The 17,021-nt window shown below is 38.6% G+C and overlaps 1 protein-coding gene across 1 annotated transcript; it reads left to right on the plus strand.

Moving 5' to 3' along the window:
- The first annotated feature begins 5,623 nt into the window (after positions 1-5,623).
- On the plus strand, positions 5,624-9,735 carry LOC129759604 (uncharacterized protein K02A2.6-like). The gene is made up of 2 exons (XM_055757078.1): positions 5,624-6,993; positions 7,116-9,735. The coding sequence occupies exons 1-2, from the start codon at positions 5,624-5,626 to the stop codon at positions 9,733-9,735; spliced, it is 3,990 nt and encodes a 1,329-aa protein (XP_055613053.1).
- The last annotated feature ends 7,286 nt before the right edge of the window (positions 9,736-17,021 follow it).

Below are 17,021 nucleotides of genomic sequence, written 5' to 3' on the forward strand. Positions count from 1 at the left end.
TAATCCAATTTCGTCCTCTTGGCTTAAAAATTGTCGAAGGCTTAGAAAACTTTTGGTTCGGCAAAGGTTTTCCGGTGGGTGTCATAAATCCTGTTAGGAATGGTAGTTAATTCAATTATGGAAGAAAACCCAACAATCAGAAAAGTTTGGAGGACGTTCTTGAATTGAAGTCATTTTTTGCTCAATTTTGTAAAACTTCACACAGCACTGGTCGGAAAAATACAGTCTAGGCAGAATTCAGACTTAAAATTTAGCAGTACCTACATACATATTTGAAATCGCCAACTAAGAATTTAGCACCACCAACTAGAACACAAACTCTGTCTAAGTTGGCTTAGTGACCAACTAAAATTGAATTAGCGGTTTTGTGCCAATATCAAATTAAAATTTTTGGTATTCAGTTTCAATATATTGTTTTCGGATTATCGGATCATTTCATATCAGGTGTTCACGAAAATGAAACGACCTTCTTTGGTTTTGCCCAAAATCAGTGGAATGACGTATTGTCATCTAAATTAGAAAAATCCTAAATTTTGGAATTTGGGTGGGTTTTGGAAAACAAATACCTTTTTAATAAATAGGCGATTAAACAAAATTAATAGAAAATAAAATTTATTTCCATAAATTAGCAGAAAATGTATCGATGTCTCATCTGCCAAAGGCGTTGAGAGGCAAAATTGAATGGGTTCCGGTAATTTCCTTGGAGCTGGAGCATTCGATTGGGGATTAAATACACTCACCTCCACGAACTCGACGATCGGATTTGTGTTTCTCGAGCTTGGGTTCATACTCGTTCTTCAACGCTCAATGTTCTTCAGCTGCAGCATCCGTTGCCACATTGCAAAGGAAAAAATCAAGAGCTAACAGACAACAATTCCAACAAGAATTTACTACTACATGCTTGAGAAAAACAGAAAAAAAGAATTCTAATTCATCCACTTGGAGTTTACGTGAAATTCATGTGTCATTTATATGGGAGTACAATAACTACTACAAAGCACATGTAGAATCGATGTGATGCATCAAAAGCACTATTTACGTGAAAAATCCCGTATATTTAATTTGTAAATTATTTTGGGTGTGGTCTTCTCGTCCGCAGTTGCTTGTGGAGTCCATAGTAGGCACTGTCATTGTCTGCAGTCACCAGTGAACCGAGATAGACAAAGTTTTAGACTATCTTCAGCTCGTCGCCGTCGATCGTGAGCTTGTTATTCCTGGACAAGCGAGCTCTGTCAGTCACGAATCCATAGGCCGGCACATACTTCGTCTTAAACATTAACGTAGATAAGTTGACTGGATCTGTTGCAAATCGTACCCCGCATTTCGCCCACCGCTCCACTATGGGGCAGCTCCATACAATGAGGCGGCAAAAAGTATGATTAGGTGTTTTGGACTATTTTGTTATTTTTGAAAATTTTGTATGAAAATTACTGTTTTAACTAACTTAAGATAAATTCCAACAAGAATTTTGCATAAATAGCTTTTAAAGTACGATGCTTGGTGTTATTTTTGACCTAACTTTGTATATCTTTTGAAAACCAGGTTTTGGACTAATTTATCATTAAATGATAAATAACATCAAGACATTTCATGAAACTCAAGAGAAAAATGTGTGAAATGGTTGATCAATCATGAGAAACATTTTTTTGACAAACCAACATCAACTTTGTTGAATTTTTACTCATTAATGGGTAAAAATTACTCATTTTCATGATATTTTCAGCTTTATTTGACTATAACTCAAAAAACGGTGCTTTAAGGTGCCTGGAATCTCTTTCATTGTATTTTAGGACTTGAAAATAGATCTTGATAGTGAAAAGAGTATGGGGAAATGCGGGGATTTTTTTTGGCAAACCTTTAAAGTTTTTGATTTTTGAAAAAAATAATTATTTACTCATTTTTATCATAGATCAATTTAGAGTGTAAAAATTTTGAATGGTTCAAATGACAGCTTTTAATATAAGCTTTCATATGGTGTACTTTGAATTTAAAAAAAAAAAAAGTTTTCCATCGAAATATATGTGTTTTAAATTTTTTTCTTCATCATATAAATTTTTCAATTTTTCAAAGTCTGATGACTGTGGTGCGTTCAGTATTCAAGATAATGAGTTGAAAAACTGGGAATATCTTAGTTAAATATTAAATTATCAACTTGTAAAAATAAAAAAGCGATCCGATAAAGTTCAGTTTTTGACTTTTTGCCGCCTCAAACCCCATAGTGCGCTCGTCGAATAACAACTTCTAGTGCCACGTTGAATATCATGCAGGATAGATCATCACCTTGTCGAAGCCCCCTGCGTGGTTCGCATCAATCGTCGTCTTGATCAGTTTTGCCAGCTTCCCGGAAAAGTAGTTCTCATCCATGATTTTCCATAGCTCGTTCTGGTCGATCGTGTCGTATGCGGCTTTGAAGTCGATGAACATGATGTGTAGGGACTTGGTGTTCACGGCATTTTTGGATGATTTGCCGTAATGTGAAGATCTGGTCCGTCGTTGATCGTCCCTCCACGATGCCGGCCTTATGACTTCCCAGGAATCTGCTAGTTTGTGGCGTTAGGCGGCGGAGTAGGATTCGGGACAACACTTTGTAGGCAGCATTTAGGACAGTGATTACTGGGTAGTTCTCACAGACCAATTTGTCGCTCTCCTTGTAGATGGGGCATATTACCCCTTCCTTCCACTCCTCCGGTAGCTGTTCTGTGTCCCAAATCTGGACCATCAACCGGTGTACGCAATCGGTTTCATTGTTCGAGCCCCTTTCAATAAGTTCAGCTGCGATGCCATCCTTACCTAGTCACATTTTAAGTTTTACAGCAGGCTACTAGATAAAGTTTTGGTTTTAAAGGGGGCTCAAGAAGTCTTAAACCATCGGTGTTACTTAAGAATCGCAAAGATGGCAAATGCCATCTTTAACTTCACGTATCGTTTGGAGTAGCTCCGCCTCGTAATAGGCTACTCCAGTGAACTTACTCCCACCGTCTTGGTCTCCAGCATGTGCGCCGTTCAGGTATTCATGCTGCTTCCACCTTTTGATCACCTCACGATTGTCCGTCAGGATGGCTCCGTCCTTATCCCGGCACATTTCGGCTAGCGGCCCGAAGCCTTTGCGGGATGCGTTGAGTTTCTGATAGAACTATTGTGTTTCTATTCCGCTGTCGGTTGTTTTCTATGTTTCGACGGGAGCTTCTTTGCACTACTGCCGCCCGCGCGGTTTTTTCTTCGACCAACAACCTCTTAAACTCCTCGTCGGACCAGTCGTTCCGTCGTGTTCGTCCCACATGCCCGATGACGATCTCCGCAACACTGTTGATGGCTGTCTTGATGGTATCCAAACAGTCCTCCAGAGGCAGGACGAAGCATCTGCCGGCAACGCTGCTTCGAGCGATTGCGCGTAGTCTACTGCGATCTCAGGTTGTTTCAGTCGTGCAATATTCAACCGAGGCAGGCGTTGGCTTCGTATGTTGTCCACTGCGGAGGGTTTTGGGCGAATCTTCACCATCACCAGATAGTGGTCTTACTCGGTATTGGCGCCTCAACAGGATCTGACGTCGATGATGTCCGAGAAATGCCGGCTGTCTATCAAAACGTGTTCGATCTGTGATTGCGTGAGGTATGGTGATCTCCAGGTGTACTTGTGTGGGAGGCGGTGCTGGATAAAGGTGCTACGTACGGTCATTCGTTTGGAGGCGGCGAAATCTGTAGGTCTGAGGCCGTTTTCGTTGGCAACTGGTACTCGCTGAACCTACCAATTGTAGGTTTGAATTCCTCCTCCTTTTTTTTACAAGATGGAAATTTGACTTCAAACCATAACAGCCTCCTCCTGGCCGACCTGAGCGTTGAAATCCTCGATGATGGTCTTGATATCATGTTTTGAGCAGCGATCATATTCACGTTCCAGCTGCGTGTAGAATTCGCCTTTGTTGTCACCGGTACTTTCGAGATGTGGGCGCCTGCAGCGCTACGATGTAGAATTTGCGGCTCTTCAATTCGTTGGAGAGCACGTGGGTACTGCCCACAAAATTTAGAGATCGGCAGTTCCATGTTCCAAGTTTCCAATCGCTAGTCCCTTTTCGTCGCGTGGGTCTTTGCCGATTTCCATCCGAAATATGTTGTTCGTTGTTCGTTGCTTCTGTTTTTTGTAGTCACGGGCTCGCAAGGCCCGCAGCTAACCCCACTATCTCGCAGGAGGACCGTCATGATGTTGCTGTTTTGGGTCCCGAACACCACCAGGACGTTGTTGCACTCCGCACGCCGCCCCTGACATGGAGAACAGACGCGTACGAAGCCCCCTGACTCAGTCTGCATGCGACCAAAGCATCCACCGGGGTTGGGTACCCGATCTCCGTTATGGTTGCTCGCACCCCAGCTAGCACCACGGGGAGGATGAGAATCGAAGTTGTATAATAAGAGGGTATTTGTAGTATTTGTAGGTTTTGGTAGTTGTATAATAAGAGGGTATTTGAGAACGAGAGATGTTTCTACGTATATGGAAACCATCCATCATTCCAATTGGGGTGATAAATAAAGAAGAGGGGGCTCTCATACATTTTTTGCATAATCCGATTGCTAACATTTTAACCTTCCAAAGCCGTTCGCTAAATATCCGTTTCGAGGAAATTTGAGTTGTGGTTTGATTTCGTTCTCCTGGCTATAAATATTAACCGATTTTGATGATATTATATTCATTGTGTAGGTAATTTATTCTAATTACTCAACATTTAAAAACAAAGTCTATATATTTTTCCAGATTATCATAAACTGGGTCAAAAAGTAAAAAGTCCGAAAAATCAATTTTATTTTTAAAATACTCATAACTTTTGACAGCTTTAATGTATTTAAGTGTTTCATTGATGTTTGAAATCGACAAGAATCCATCTATCCGACAATGTATAGATATGTTGGGGTCCAATGAAAGTTTTGACCGCTATCTAAGATCTTCCGGTAGAAAAAAATCTTACTTTAAAAAAACGACTTTCAGTTTTGACTTTGCATAGCTGTATTTCATTTCCCAATGAACCGATTTTCAAAACAATAATTTTAGGTTTTTGTCGTTAATTTGATCATCATTTTCATAGAACATACTTGATCTGTTTAAATTTACAGTTCTTCAGTATATTGGAATGATGTAAAGATGTTTGAAATGAGTGCTTCGGGTCATATTGACCCGAACAGCTTTGGAGGGTTAAGCAAATGGGGCCAAATTTGGCATGCTAAAGAATATGGAAACAAGAAATGGTTATTTGTCACTCCTCCCTTCTTTTCAGGAGGATATTTTTTTTATGACTCGAAATATGATCGAGCAAATTTGAAAAAGAAATTATTTGGGTTCGAGAAATGTGTCCAAGTTTATTCAACAGGGGGCTTTCATATTTTTTTTAATGACTTGGAAACTGTCATATATCCACACATACAAAATACAACATTCACACCACCTGATGTATACACTACACATTGACGACTTTGGGCTCTAGCTTTCCCTCCATTATACTTGATTGTCACTACGATAATAGTTACGGAACAGAAAACACGTGCGAATTATAAGTTCTCGATAAGTTAGAAATACCGACTTCATTCGTGAGTTTCCGAAATTCCCTCCCGGTCATAACAGTTTCTGGCGACGAGGATGACTGAAAAGTCTACGAGTTCCGGTAGTTCGAGCGGTAAAAGTTCGCGAAACCCTAAAAGTGAAATCGCGGGCAATACCGAAGACGACGGAGTTTCGATCGCAGTACATTCCACGTTTACAATCGAACCTTTTGACCGCCATAAAATGAAATGGTCACGCTGGGTAGAAAGATTCGAAGGTGCTTTGCAGCTTTTTGGTGTCCGGGAGCAGACGAAACTCCCCATGTTGCTACACTACATGGGCGCGGAAACGTACGACGTAGTTTCCGATAAGTTGGCACCTGCTAAGCCTAAGGACCAGGCATACGCCGCCATTGTTAAAATACTTGAAGAACACTTTAACCCCGAGCCGCTGGAAATAGTGGAATGTGTAAATTTCTTGTTTCGGAGGCAATGTGCTGAAAGAGAAGACGAAACAATAAATGAGTTTCTAGTAGCCCTCCGAAAATTAGCCATGACGTGTAATTTTGGTGATTATTTGAATAACGCACTCCGAAACCAGCTAGTAATCGGATTAAAAAGTGATGCTATACGTGCGCGTCTCCTAGAAGTTCGAGGCCTAACGCTAGAAAAGGCTCGAGATATTGCTGTGTCGATGGAATTGTCGGTAAAAGGGGGTTACGAAATCCGATCACTCCAGTGCAAATCGGAAGTGAGCTTGGTAGAGCATCAATATGCGAAAAGTGCCAGTGCTAGATCAAGAATCGCCAAACCTGGAACAAGTACGTCGGACATGAAGAGAAATGGCTGTTACCGCTGCGGAAATGCGCAGCATTATGCTGATAAATGCCCTTACTTGAATAGCTTCTGTCGGCATTGTGGTCGTCGCGGCCATTTGCAGAAAGTGTGCTTACAAAAAAACGCGAACAAAAGTGACACCAACCAATTGGAGGAGAGCAGAAGAGAGAACGCGAGAGAAGATGTACAAGCAGAAGAAATATGTGGGGTTTACAGTGCTGCCGATTTCCGGTGTAAAGTCGGCAAATTCTGGCTACATCTGTCAATTGACGGAGTAAAAACGGAATTCGAAATTGACAGCGGCTCTCCGGTGAGCATCATTAGTGTTCACGATCAACAACAGCTGTTTCCCACAATGCGTTTGCAGCAACCCGATCTCGAGCTAGTGAGCTACAGTGGAAATGCGATCGAACTGTGTGGTATGAGTGCCGTTCGCGTAGAATACGAGAATAAAAAACACGATTTGCTGTTGTACATTGCGAAGAATCGAAAACATCCGCTGTTGGGCCGCAGCTGGATGAAAGTGTTGAAACTAAAGCTAGAAAAGTTCTACGATTGTGTGGGTGCAATTTCGGAGACGGGACACACATCCAAAAATGCAACAGATGCTGTAAAAGTGTTGATAACACGGTATGCAAATATTTTCGAGAAGTCAATGGGCAAAATTACGGGCCTTTGGCGAAATTGAAGTTGAAACCAAATACGCAACCGGTGTACATAAAAGCCCGACCAATACCATTTTCCATAAAAAGTGCAGTTGAAGAGGAAATAAAAAAATTAGTGGAAGCGGGCGTTCTGATTAAAGTAAATCATAGTGAGTGGGCCACACCAGTGGTCCCAGTGAAAAAGTTGAACAACAAAGTGAGATTGTGTGGGGATTACAAGCTGTCGGTAAACCCAAGCATCCTGGTGGATGACCATCCCTTGCCTACCGTCGAAGAGTTGTTCGCAAATGTTGCTGGGGGAGATAAGTTCTCTAAAATAGATCTTTCCCAAGCATATTTGCAGCTTGAAGTAGAGCCGAAGGACCAGGAGATCCTTACTTTAAGCACGCATTTGGGGTTGTACCAACCGACAAGAATGATGTATGGTATCAGTTCGGCACCAGCAATTTGGCAGCGGCTGATTGAAGAAGTGCTGAATGGGATTGAAGGAGTCACTGTGTTCATCGATGACATTCGTGTTACGGGGCCAAATGATGAAATGCATCTGCGACGTCTGGAAGAAGTGTTTAGACGATTAAGTGAATACAATATGCGAGTGAACCTTGAAAAGTGCCAGTTTTTTGCAAACCGCATAGAATACTGCGGCTACATGATAGATCGTGATGGTATACATAAAGTGCAGAAGAAAATAGACGCTGTCCAGAACATGCCTGTGCCACAGAATAAAGACCAAGTGCGCTCATTTGTGGGACTAGTAAATTACTATGGACGATTTTTCCCACATCTGAGCACCACGATCTATCCGCTGAACTGTCTATTGCGCAACGATGTACATTTTCAATGGACCAAAAAGTGTGAAGAAGCGTTTCGAAAAGTGAAAGAAGAGATGCAGTCAGATCGGTTTTTGGTACATTATAATCCTGGATTGCCGTTGGTACTTGCTACGGATGCATCACCCTACGGAGTCGGTGCCGTTTTAAGCCATATCTTTCCCGATGGTACAGAGCGGCCGATTCAATACGCATCACAGACTTTAAACGAAACGCAGAGGAGGTACAAGCAGGTTGACCGCGAAGCATATGCTATCGTTTTTGGAATACGTAAGTTCTACCAATATCTCTACGGGAGCAAATTTGTACTGATTACCGACAACCAGCCGTTGAAGCAGATTTTTTCGGAAACCAAAGGGTTGCCTACTATGTCTGCTTTGAGGATGCAACATTACGCTACCTTCTTGCAATCTTTTAATTACTCTATAAAATTTCGTCCAACTAAAGATCACTGCAATGCTGACGCTTTTTCGAGATTGCCTGTCAGTACAAAGGCTCCAGATAACGTCGTCGAGGAGGTAGATCTGGTGGAAGTGGACATAATCGAAACACTTCCGCTAACGGTTGACGATCTTTGTAAAGCGACTGCAAAAGATGGTTCCGTCAAAGTGCTTATACAAGGATTGAAGAACGGTAAAATAGTAGAAGCTAAAGACAGGTTCGGGATTTCCCAAGAAGAATTCAACCTACAGCAAGGATGCATTATGCGAGGAATTCGTGTATACATACCGTCTAGTTTGAGAGAACAGGTTCTCTCGGAACTACATTCAACACATTTTGGGAGTACTCGATTGAAGACGCTCGCGAGGGGATACGTCTGGTGGGAGCGCATTGATAAGGACATCGAAGACATGGTACGAAATTGTGCATCGTGTCAACTTACTCGCCCCGATCCCGTTAAAGCGCCGTTGCATTGTTGGGAGCAACCTAATCAACCGTTTGAAAGGGTACACGTCGACTTCGCAGGGCCTTTCCTTGGCAGTTACTTTATAGTGTTCGTGGACGCGTTCACAAAATGGCCTGAGGTCAAAATATTGCGTGACATAACAACAAATACAACCATTCACGCCTGTAGAGAGTTTTTTGCGACTTTTGGAATACCGTCTGTACTAGTCAGTGATCACGGAGTACAATTTAAGTCAGCCGATTTTCAGAGTTTTCTGAAACTTAACGGTATCTTTCATAAGATGGGAGCCCCGTACCATCCAGCGACAAATGGCCAGGCTGAACGCTTCATTCAAACCCTGAAAGGGAAAATGAAAGCGCTAAATTGCGACAAATCTAGAATGCACACGGAACTTTGTCAAATTCTGCTGAGCTACAGGAAAACCATACACCCTGCAACAGGAAAATCGCCGTCCATGATGGTCTTCAATCGTCAAATACGTTCAAGGCTAGATTTGATGATACCTGATCCTAAGGCAAAAACCAACGATCCAGAAATCAAGATACGATCAATTCCTGAAGGGGCGAGAGTTGCTGCTCGTGACTATTTGGATCGAACCAAATGGAAGTACGGTCACGTTATTGAAAAACTGGGCAAACTTCATTACAACGTACAACTGGACGACAACAGAACCTGGAAACGACATATTGACCAACTGCGAGAAGTTGGAGCAAACTTAGGAAAGCCGGCTCAAACATCTCAAGAGTTTCCGGAGCATTTCGATCCGATTCCTACAAAAACAGCTTCGGAAAGAAATGACGCCGTAGAAGAGCCAAGGGTTGAGTTATCGACGGAAAACCTTTCGACTACCGCTTCGGGTGATATTCAGGAGCCGTCCAATGCAGTCACTATGGACTCCCCTGCTATCGACCAACCATTACTCAGGAGATCCACTCGGATTGGTCAACAACTCCAAAGGCTTAACCTGTAGGTACACAATATCTAAGGGGGGAAGAGCTGTCATATATCCACACATACAAAATACAACATTCACACCACCTGATGTATACACTACACATTGACGACTTTGGGCTCTAGCTTTCCCTCCATTATACTTGATTGTCACTACGATAATAGTTACGGAACAGAAAACACGTGCGAATTATAAGTTCTCGATAAGTTAGAAATACCGACTTCATTCGTGAGTTTCCGAAATTCCCTCCCGGTCATAACAGAAACATGGGAGATATTTTATATCATGTTAAACGTTGATTTTGCCAGAATTAAATAACTTCTTGATAAATAAACACATCGGTCCTTATTCGGCACCGCGCGTGAGTTAACGATAGTCGAGTCAATTACTGGATTTTCACGTAAATTGAATTTTTATTTAAAATCTGGACCTCCAGGGAGCTTCCATAAAAAAGTGATGATTGAGGCTGGATAAAGCCATCTGGAGGCCCGGGGCAATTTTTCGCAGGGGCCCTAAGAATCGATTTTTTTTTGTAAATATCATCCCAAAGAATACATATTATTTTGAACATAGAAATAAACTGCATATGAGTTCAGTATTTTGCCATCAAATACCCATTATGTCATCGTAGAAGGCAAGGCCGGGGGGGGGGGGGGGGGGGGGTTAGTACAGTGGATAACCCCCCCCCACATGGAGATTTTTTTCAAGTACAATTTTTACTGAAGTATCGGAAAATTACTTGACCTTAAAAGGTGTTTAAAAATAAGTGTTAACAAGCAAGACACTATATGACGTTCACGAACTCAAACTCATTTTTAATTGTAAATTTTGATTTGCAATTCAATTAACCTTTTGTATTGAAACTCTAAACTTGACTACAAAACCCTTCCTCGTCTTTAGAATGATTTTCTTATTAAGAAGTGTAACTAAATAAATGAGAAAAGAGTTTTTACCGAACAATTTTAACTTCACAATTAATTAATTGAATACTCATTTTATACATCGACAAGTAGGAAACCACGTAACAGACATTTAACTCTCACAATGGTCAAGAGATTTAGCAAAAAAATCTTAATACTAAAAAATGTGATGTAAAAAGATCATTTATTTCATTAAAAATGTTATGCTGATATGAAATATTCTTAACCCTCCAAACCTGTTTAGGCCAATATGACCCGAAGCGCAGATTTAAAGCATCTTAATCATCATTTCAGTATATTCAGTATTCAGTACCTATATATAAATTTTTATGAAGAACTATTTTTAAGAGACCGAGTGTGTTCTATGATAATGATAATCAAATAAACGAGAAAAAATTTGAAATTTATGTTTAGAAAATCGGTTCATTGAAAAATGAGATAGGGAAGTAAAGCCAAAATTGGATGGATTGGTTAAAGTAAGTTTTTTTTCTACCAGAAATTTTGGGATAGAGGTCAACATGTTCATCAGATCCCCACATATTTATACTTCGTCAAATATATGAATTTTGGAAAATTCCAAATATCATTTAAATACGTAAATACTGCAAAGCTGTCAGAAATTGTAAGCAATTTAAAAAATAAAATTGATTCCTTGGACTTTTTTCACTCGAGACCAACTACAGAAAACCTGGTAAAACCAATTTCCTTAACTTTGAAATATTGAGATACTAGATTAAATTATCTACACAAAAAAATTAATACCATCAAAATCGGCAATAATTGCTACCACGAGAACGCCAATAAACTACAAGTCAAATTTCCCCGAAACAGATGTTTTGCGAACAGCTTCTGAGGGTTAAGGAAATCAATTTCAGTCTCATTTTTATTGTGTGTTTCTTGTTTTTCTAAACCTCAACATCGCATTTGAAATGGTTTTGAAAAATTACACAAGGTAACATTAAAAAAAAATTAACATTTTTTCCGAAGTGCAATTAATTTAATTGGATATCTTCTACAAACGTTTATTATTGAAATAACTTTTTGAAATTTGTTAAAATTATTTAAGAAAGTTCTGCACTTTCTTGGCTTAACTTAAAAACAAAAACATAATATTTTAAAATCCAAATTTTAAATCAATGATCAACTTTCATCAATACTTCAAGGAATTTTGGGTTCTGCGTAAAAAGTAATAGATGTTTTAAAACAAATCGAATGAGATACTATTTGAAACATTAATTTTATCGTTTTGCCGGTTCCAACAAATTTGTTAATAAAATCATATTTTTTGAAACTTTCTGCAGTTAAGTCGAAAATACTTGTAATGATATCTTTCCAAATTAAAAAAACGGTTGAATTTTAACTTTTTTGACCATGCATCATCCATCATCATCAAAATATAATTATTTAATTGAATGAAGTATAATTTAACGAAATAATCAGATTTCTTCTTAATTGTAGGTTTCATAGTTATTCAGTTATTAATGAATGATTAATCAAAACCAAATGTAAAAGTTTAAATTGCACTAAAAATTGAGTTAGGGACGCTAAAATATACCAAATCAATAATTAAAACATACGCAGAAAAATGTGGTTCTCTTCAGTTATCAATTAAATTCTATAAATAAGTTTATATAACGATAAGACGTGTTTATTGAAAAAAAATCCTTTCTAAATGTTAAAAAACTTTTCTTTTTCATTATCATAATTTGTTATGTTTTTCAAATGAATTTACTGAACTTTATACTACAATTTTTTGTAATTTGTATATAAATTTATTGAATTTTAAAGTCAATCTATTAAAATTTTTAGAAATATTTTTGATAAGTATGTCTATGTTTTACAATTCTGAATTTTTGGGTTCCAAAAACATAAACCTTTAAAGTTTTTCCTAACCATAAATTCACATTTCAAATCAAGATTTTTTTTTTAAATTCAGATCACTACAGAAGAATTTTCCAATCAACCCTTCAGTTAAAAATGGAGAAAAGAAATGTAAATTTAGATGAATATTAAATTATAATTATAATTATTTTCCTTACAACTTATCATGGTTAATTTTTCACCTGATCTGACATTATTTTAGAATTTAGATTTTTTCTAATCTGTGTTTTGGAATTATTTATCTCCAAATGCTTCGAAATTATTTTGAAGCAAATTTTTAATTTAGCATAAGCTACATTATGATAAATTTATAATAACTTACCAAAGAAATCATTGATTTGAAACTTTCTTTGTGATTTGTTTTGGAAATTTTGAAATGTTTTATTAGTTAGATAAATTGTTTTTTTTTGTGTTTGTGTGATAATCATGAGTAAGAAAATTATGTAAGAAATTTGTATCCTTGTTCATTGTGTATTTTTGGTATTGTTATTATTTTTAACTAAATTTGAATTTCGACCGTCCGTTTATACGTGAATTACATTACAAAGAAAACGCCTCCATTTTTATACGTGAGATAATCCAAATGGTAATTTTAATTTTAAATCTTCAAAACACAATAAAACAGTTTTTAGGTAATGTTTTCAAAATTTTATGCAGATATTACCAGCATAATATTCTAGAATATTTATTACAAACTTTCTAATAAATTGCGTAATGCGTTGATTAAACGCATTACGCGAATTCTTGTTTATTCGCTTTTCGCGAATGTGCTACTTTCAGTAGAATCACTCAAATGGAATAAATTTAATAATGAAACTCTACTTATTCTGAAAAATTTAAAACAACACTTTCGGTAACTCCAAGATACTTAACTGATTAAAATTGGTCCAGGGAGTTTTGTTTTTATTTTTTTTTCTTTTTCTTTTTTTTAAATTATTTTTTATTCAATTTTTTTTTAATTATTTTTTTTGTATTTTGAATTTTAAATTTTTTTTTAAATTTTTTATTTTAAAGTTTTTTTTTATTTTTCATTTTTTTTATTTATTTATTTTTTTATTAATTTTTTATATTTTTTTTAGCTTTGAGATATAAAATGCCGATTGCCAAATTAAGATTTCTTTTTTTTAAATTTTTCTTTTTTAAATTTTTTTATGTCTTTTATTTATTTTTAATAATTTTTAAAAATTTTAATTTTTTTATTTTATTTTTTTAATTTTTTTTTTAAATTTGCCTTTTTTTTATTTTTTTTTTATTTTTCTGCCTACTTTAGGGGGCAGAGTTCCGATAATCACTCGGAAGAAACGCTCATGATAGGTTTCTAGTTGGAAAAATTCAAAGCCGAATGCTGCTGCCTGTAGTTCCCTGAGAGTCGGCAGAACGACAATGCGAAGTCAATGTAAACAAGATTCAAAAGCGAGAGTGGATTCGCATCAAAGTCGATCTCTCAGGCTCACTACCTGGTGTATCAGAAGTGATTGAGACACTTACTGATACAAGATCCAATTCGAAAATCCACTCACTCACTCACTCAAACTCAATCAATGCGGCTTTGCATCGGTTCATACTGCCTGCCTACTTTCTGCCATAGCGCAGATACTTATGTACATATATACTGCCTGCCTGTTTGAATGGCTATTTTGATCCTCCGCAACAACAGCAACAACAAAGCAAGATGTTTTAGGCAGACAGCATTCGATCATCGATCAGTAAATGAATGAGTGAGTGAGTGAGTGATCAAGAAAAGTTATTGAGCGAAAAAAGAAACTGAAAATCAGGTAGCTCCTCAATCAGTTGAGAATTCCAACTGGAGAAGGATCGTCTCTCTTTCAAATTTTGTTTCTTTGATTCTCGGAGCAGCGCTGTCGAACACAATCTTTGCCCCGCTGGGAGATAAACAAACCGACAATTTAGTTTTTGCTTTCGCTGTTGAAAACGTATCAGTGTCTCTCATGAAAATTGAGTGATATTCGGAACACTGTTAGGGGGGCCCATAACTTAAGTTAAAGTGATACTATTCAATATATTTATACACGGGGCCCCTTTAGCTGTTATATTTTACGTTTTAATGTTGATTTCCTTTCCTAGGTTTCTCGAAAATATAGCAGTATGATTACAACCGTGTCAACCTTTTTTCCTCGGGAGGCCTCCTGAGCGGAGGGGTCTGGGGCAATTACCCCAAATGTTCTTTTTAATCCGGGCTTAGTGATGATGCTAAATTGAAGATTTCGTCAATGTATTAGGGGTACCAGAAGGCTTATTTTCGGATGCGACTGACAAATGGCTTGTAACTTTTCTTTTTTCAAACATCCAATGGTGTTACAGTAGTTTTTCGATTTTATCACGCTTAATTCACCGTGTTAATGGCAAAACCGTGAATTTGGCGAAACATGAAATAAAAATTTCAAAATGGCAAATGATTTTTGAATGCTTTATAAAAACAACGCGATAGAATCGAAACAATAACCGTGATCATATTGAGCGTAAACTTAGAGAGTATTGAAAAATAGAATAGTGATAAAATCGAAAAACTACTGTATATTGAAAATCTACAGGGAATTAGGATTACCGCTAAAAAAAGACAACGTGAAATGAAATGAAAAACATTGTATGTTTAATTAAAAAAAAAACGCTTCCGGAAAAGGGTTCAATTTATGTATTGTTCCAGTTCAAATATATTTCCGTTATTTTTTTAGCTTTCTGCTACAACTTTCTTTTTGAAATGTATTATTAATCAGCATTGCAGCTTAACTAAAATTACAATATAGCAAACATACGCTCATGTTTTGAAACCCTAGAGTTGACTTTAAGTAGAATTAAAACTGTGTGATTAACAGCTGGGTTAAACATGATCCAGTGTAGTTTTTAAATGATGTTAAGAAATTCCAACTTTTTTATAGTCTTTATAAGGCTTTTTCTGCTATATTATCTTTTTGTTCCTGTAATTCCGTGTAGTTCTTTATCTTCATCCGCTCTAATTGAACGATCCGGTCAGTTGAGGGCCAGCAGTTCTTTATCTTCCGCCATTCATGATAAAATTTCCATAATCGAGAGCAAAAAAAAAACTACAGAAATTCATCCACTTGAGTAATACCAACAAGTTGCCCTTGGGTCCGCCGTAACATTACCATAAAAGTTCGTAATCACCCCCCTCAGTGAAAAACTTTTGCGTCCTCCAGTCCAACCCAACCGAGAAACCGAGAAACCGAGGCACGCGTGTTCCTTCCCACATTAAGGACCGGACCGCCGCCGCCATTCATTGACTTTGCGCGACGCCGCCATACTGCTTTCAATGAACTGAACTGAAACAAACGAGAATGAACACGGTTGGTGGTTGGTAAAAAGTGGGGGGGGGGGGGGTGGGGGGAGGTGGCAAGTGGGCGGTCCGATAATAGTTATAATTTTCGCAAAAGAGGGCCCAAATTATATTAACTTTAACGAGCAAATTGATGGAACTGATGAATGAGAAGCGCGGGAAGCAGCGAAAGCTCGTTTCGTTTGTTCGAACTCAACCCCTACATAAGTTTAGCTAAGTAGGGTGTTGGTGGGTGTAGTGTGGGGATGTCGGAAAAAAACTGGGTAGGTGTAATCGGGTTCCTATCGCGTAGTACCATGGCAGGGCTTCGGAAATCTTTGGAGGGACGGAACTGGCAAAATACTTCTGGTTTGCGGTTTTGCGATCAGTCTTTCGACGAGGGACGCCGCCGGTGATTGTTTCTTCCAGTTACAAAACCTGACCGCGATTGCCTCCCAAACTCCCCTTTTTACCACTTTTGTTTGTATTTTTGCCATTTGGAGGCGTTCGTTTTTTCTTTTGTCAGAAGAGAAACACAGGAGGACCCCGAAAAAAATGCGTGGGAATGAGAAAATCCATCAGATGGAAGGGGTGTTGTTAGAGAGAGTAAGCGAGCGAACGAGGATGGGGTTGGAAAGTTTTCTTTTTTGCCGAAATTTGCCGGTAACAATACCAGCCTCCATTTTTTCAGATTTTGTTGTTATACTGAGCTACCTCCCCTCGATGTGGCTTGATGGTGCGTATCGAGTTTCCATCGGCATAAACTGGCCCGGGCAGATCCGATCCATTGGACGATCCAAGCGAACGAACGAGCTGGGGCCAAACGAATGGGCGTCCAGGAGGTCGGAAATTCATTCAACAGTAATCCATCCATGGGACGATGACGACGACGACGACGCATCTGGGTAGAGATATTCGCATCAATATCGCCTGAATGCCGCCGCCAGCTAGCAAGGAGGTCGTCCAGTCTTGTCTGCACATACATAAATGTAGTTGGGTCCATCGGAGCCCCGCATCGAATCGACTCTTGCGCCGCGCGGGGGAGGTCCCGATTTGCCACACCGTCAAGCATCGATGCCACCCCCTTTTTTCCATCCTCCCACACGATTTGCACCACACATTTGCTCACTCACTCTTATGGTTCATTCAAGCTTTGCCGCTCAACAGTTCCATTCAAGAACCGGCCAACCAAATGATGTTACCCCTTTTTT

This window comes from Uranotaenia lowii, chromosome 1 (genome assembly GCF_029784155.1).
Source record: "Uranotaenia lowii strain MFRU-FL chromosome 1, ASM2978415v1, whole genome shotgun sequence".
Classification (NCBI taxonomy): domain Eukaryota; kingdom Metazoa; phylum Arthropoda; class Insecta; order Diptera; family Culicidae; genus Uranotaenia; species Uranotaenia lowii.

Excerpts from the sequence above, each read along its gene's own strand:
- LOC129759604 (XM_055757078.1), top strand. The coding sequence starts at position 5,624 with ATGACTGAAAAGTCTACGAGTTCCGGTAGTTCGAGCGGTAAAAGTTCG. Across the intron at positions 6,994-7,115 it reads GTAAAAGTGTTGATAACACG|TGCAGTTGAAGAGGAAATAA; the intron begins GTATGCAAATAT and ends TTCCATAAAAAG.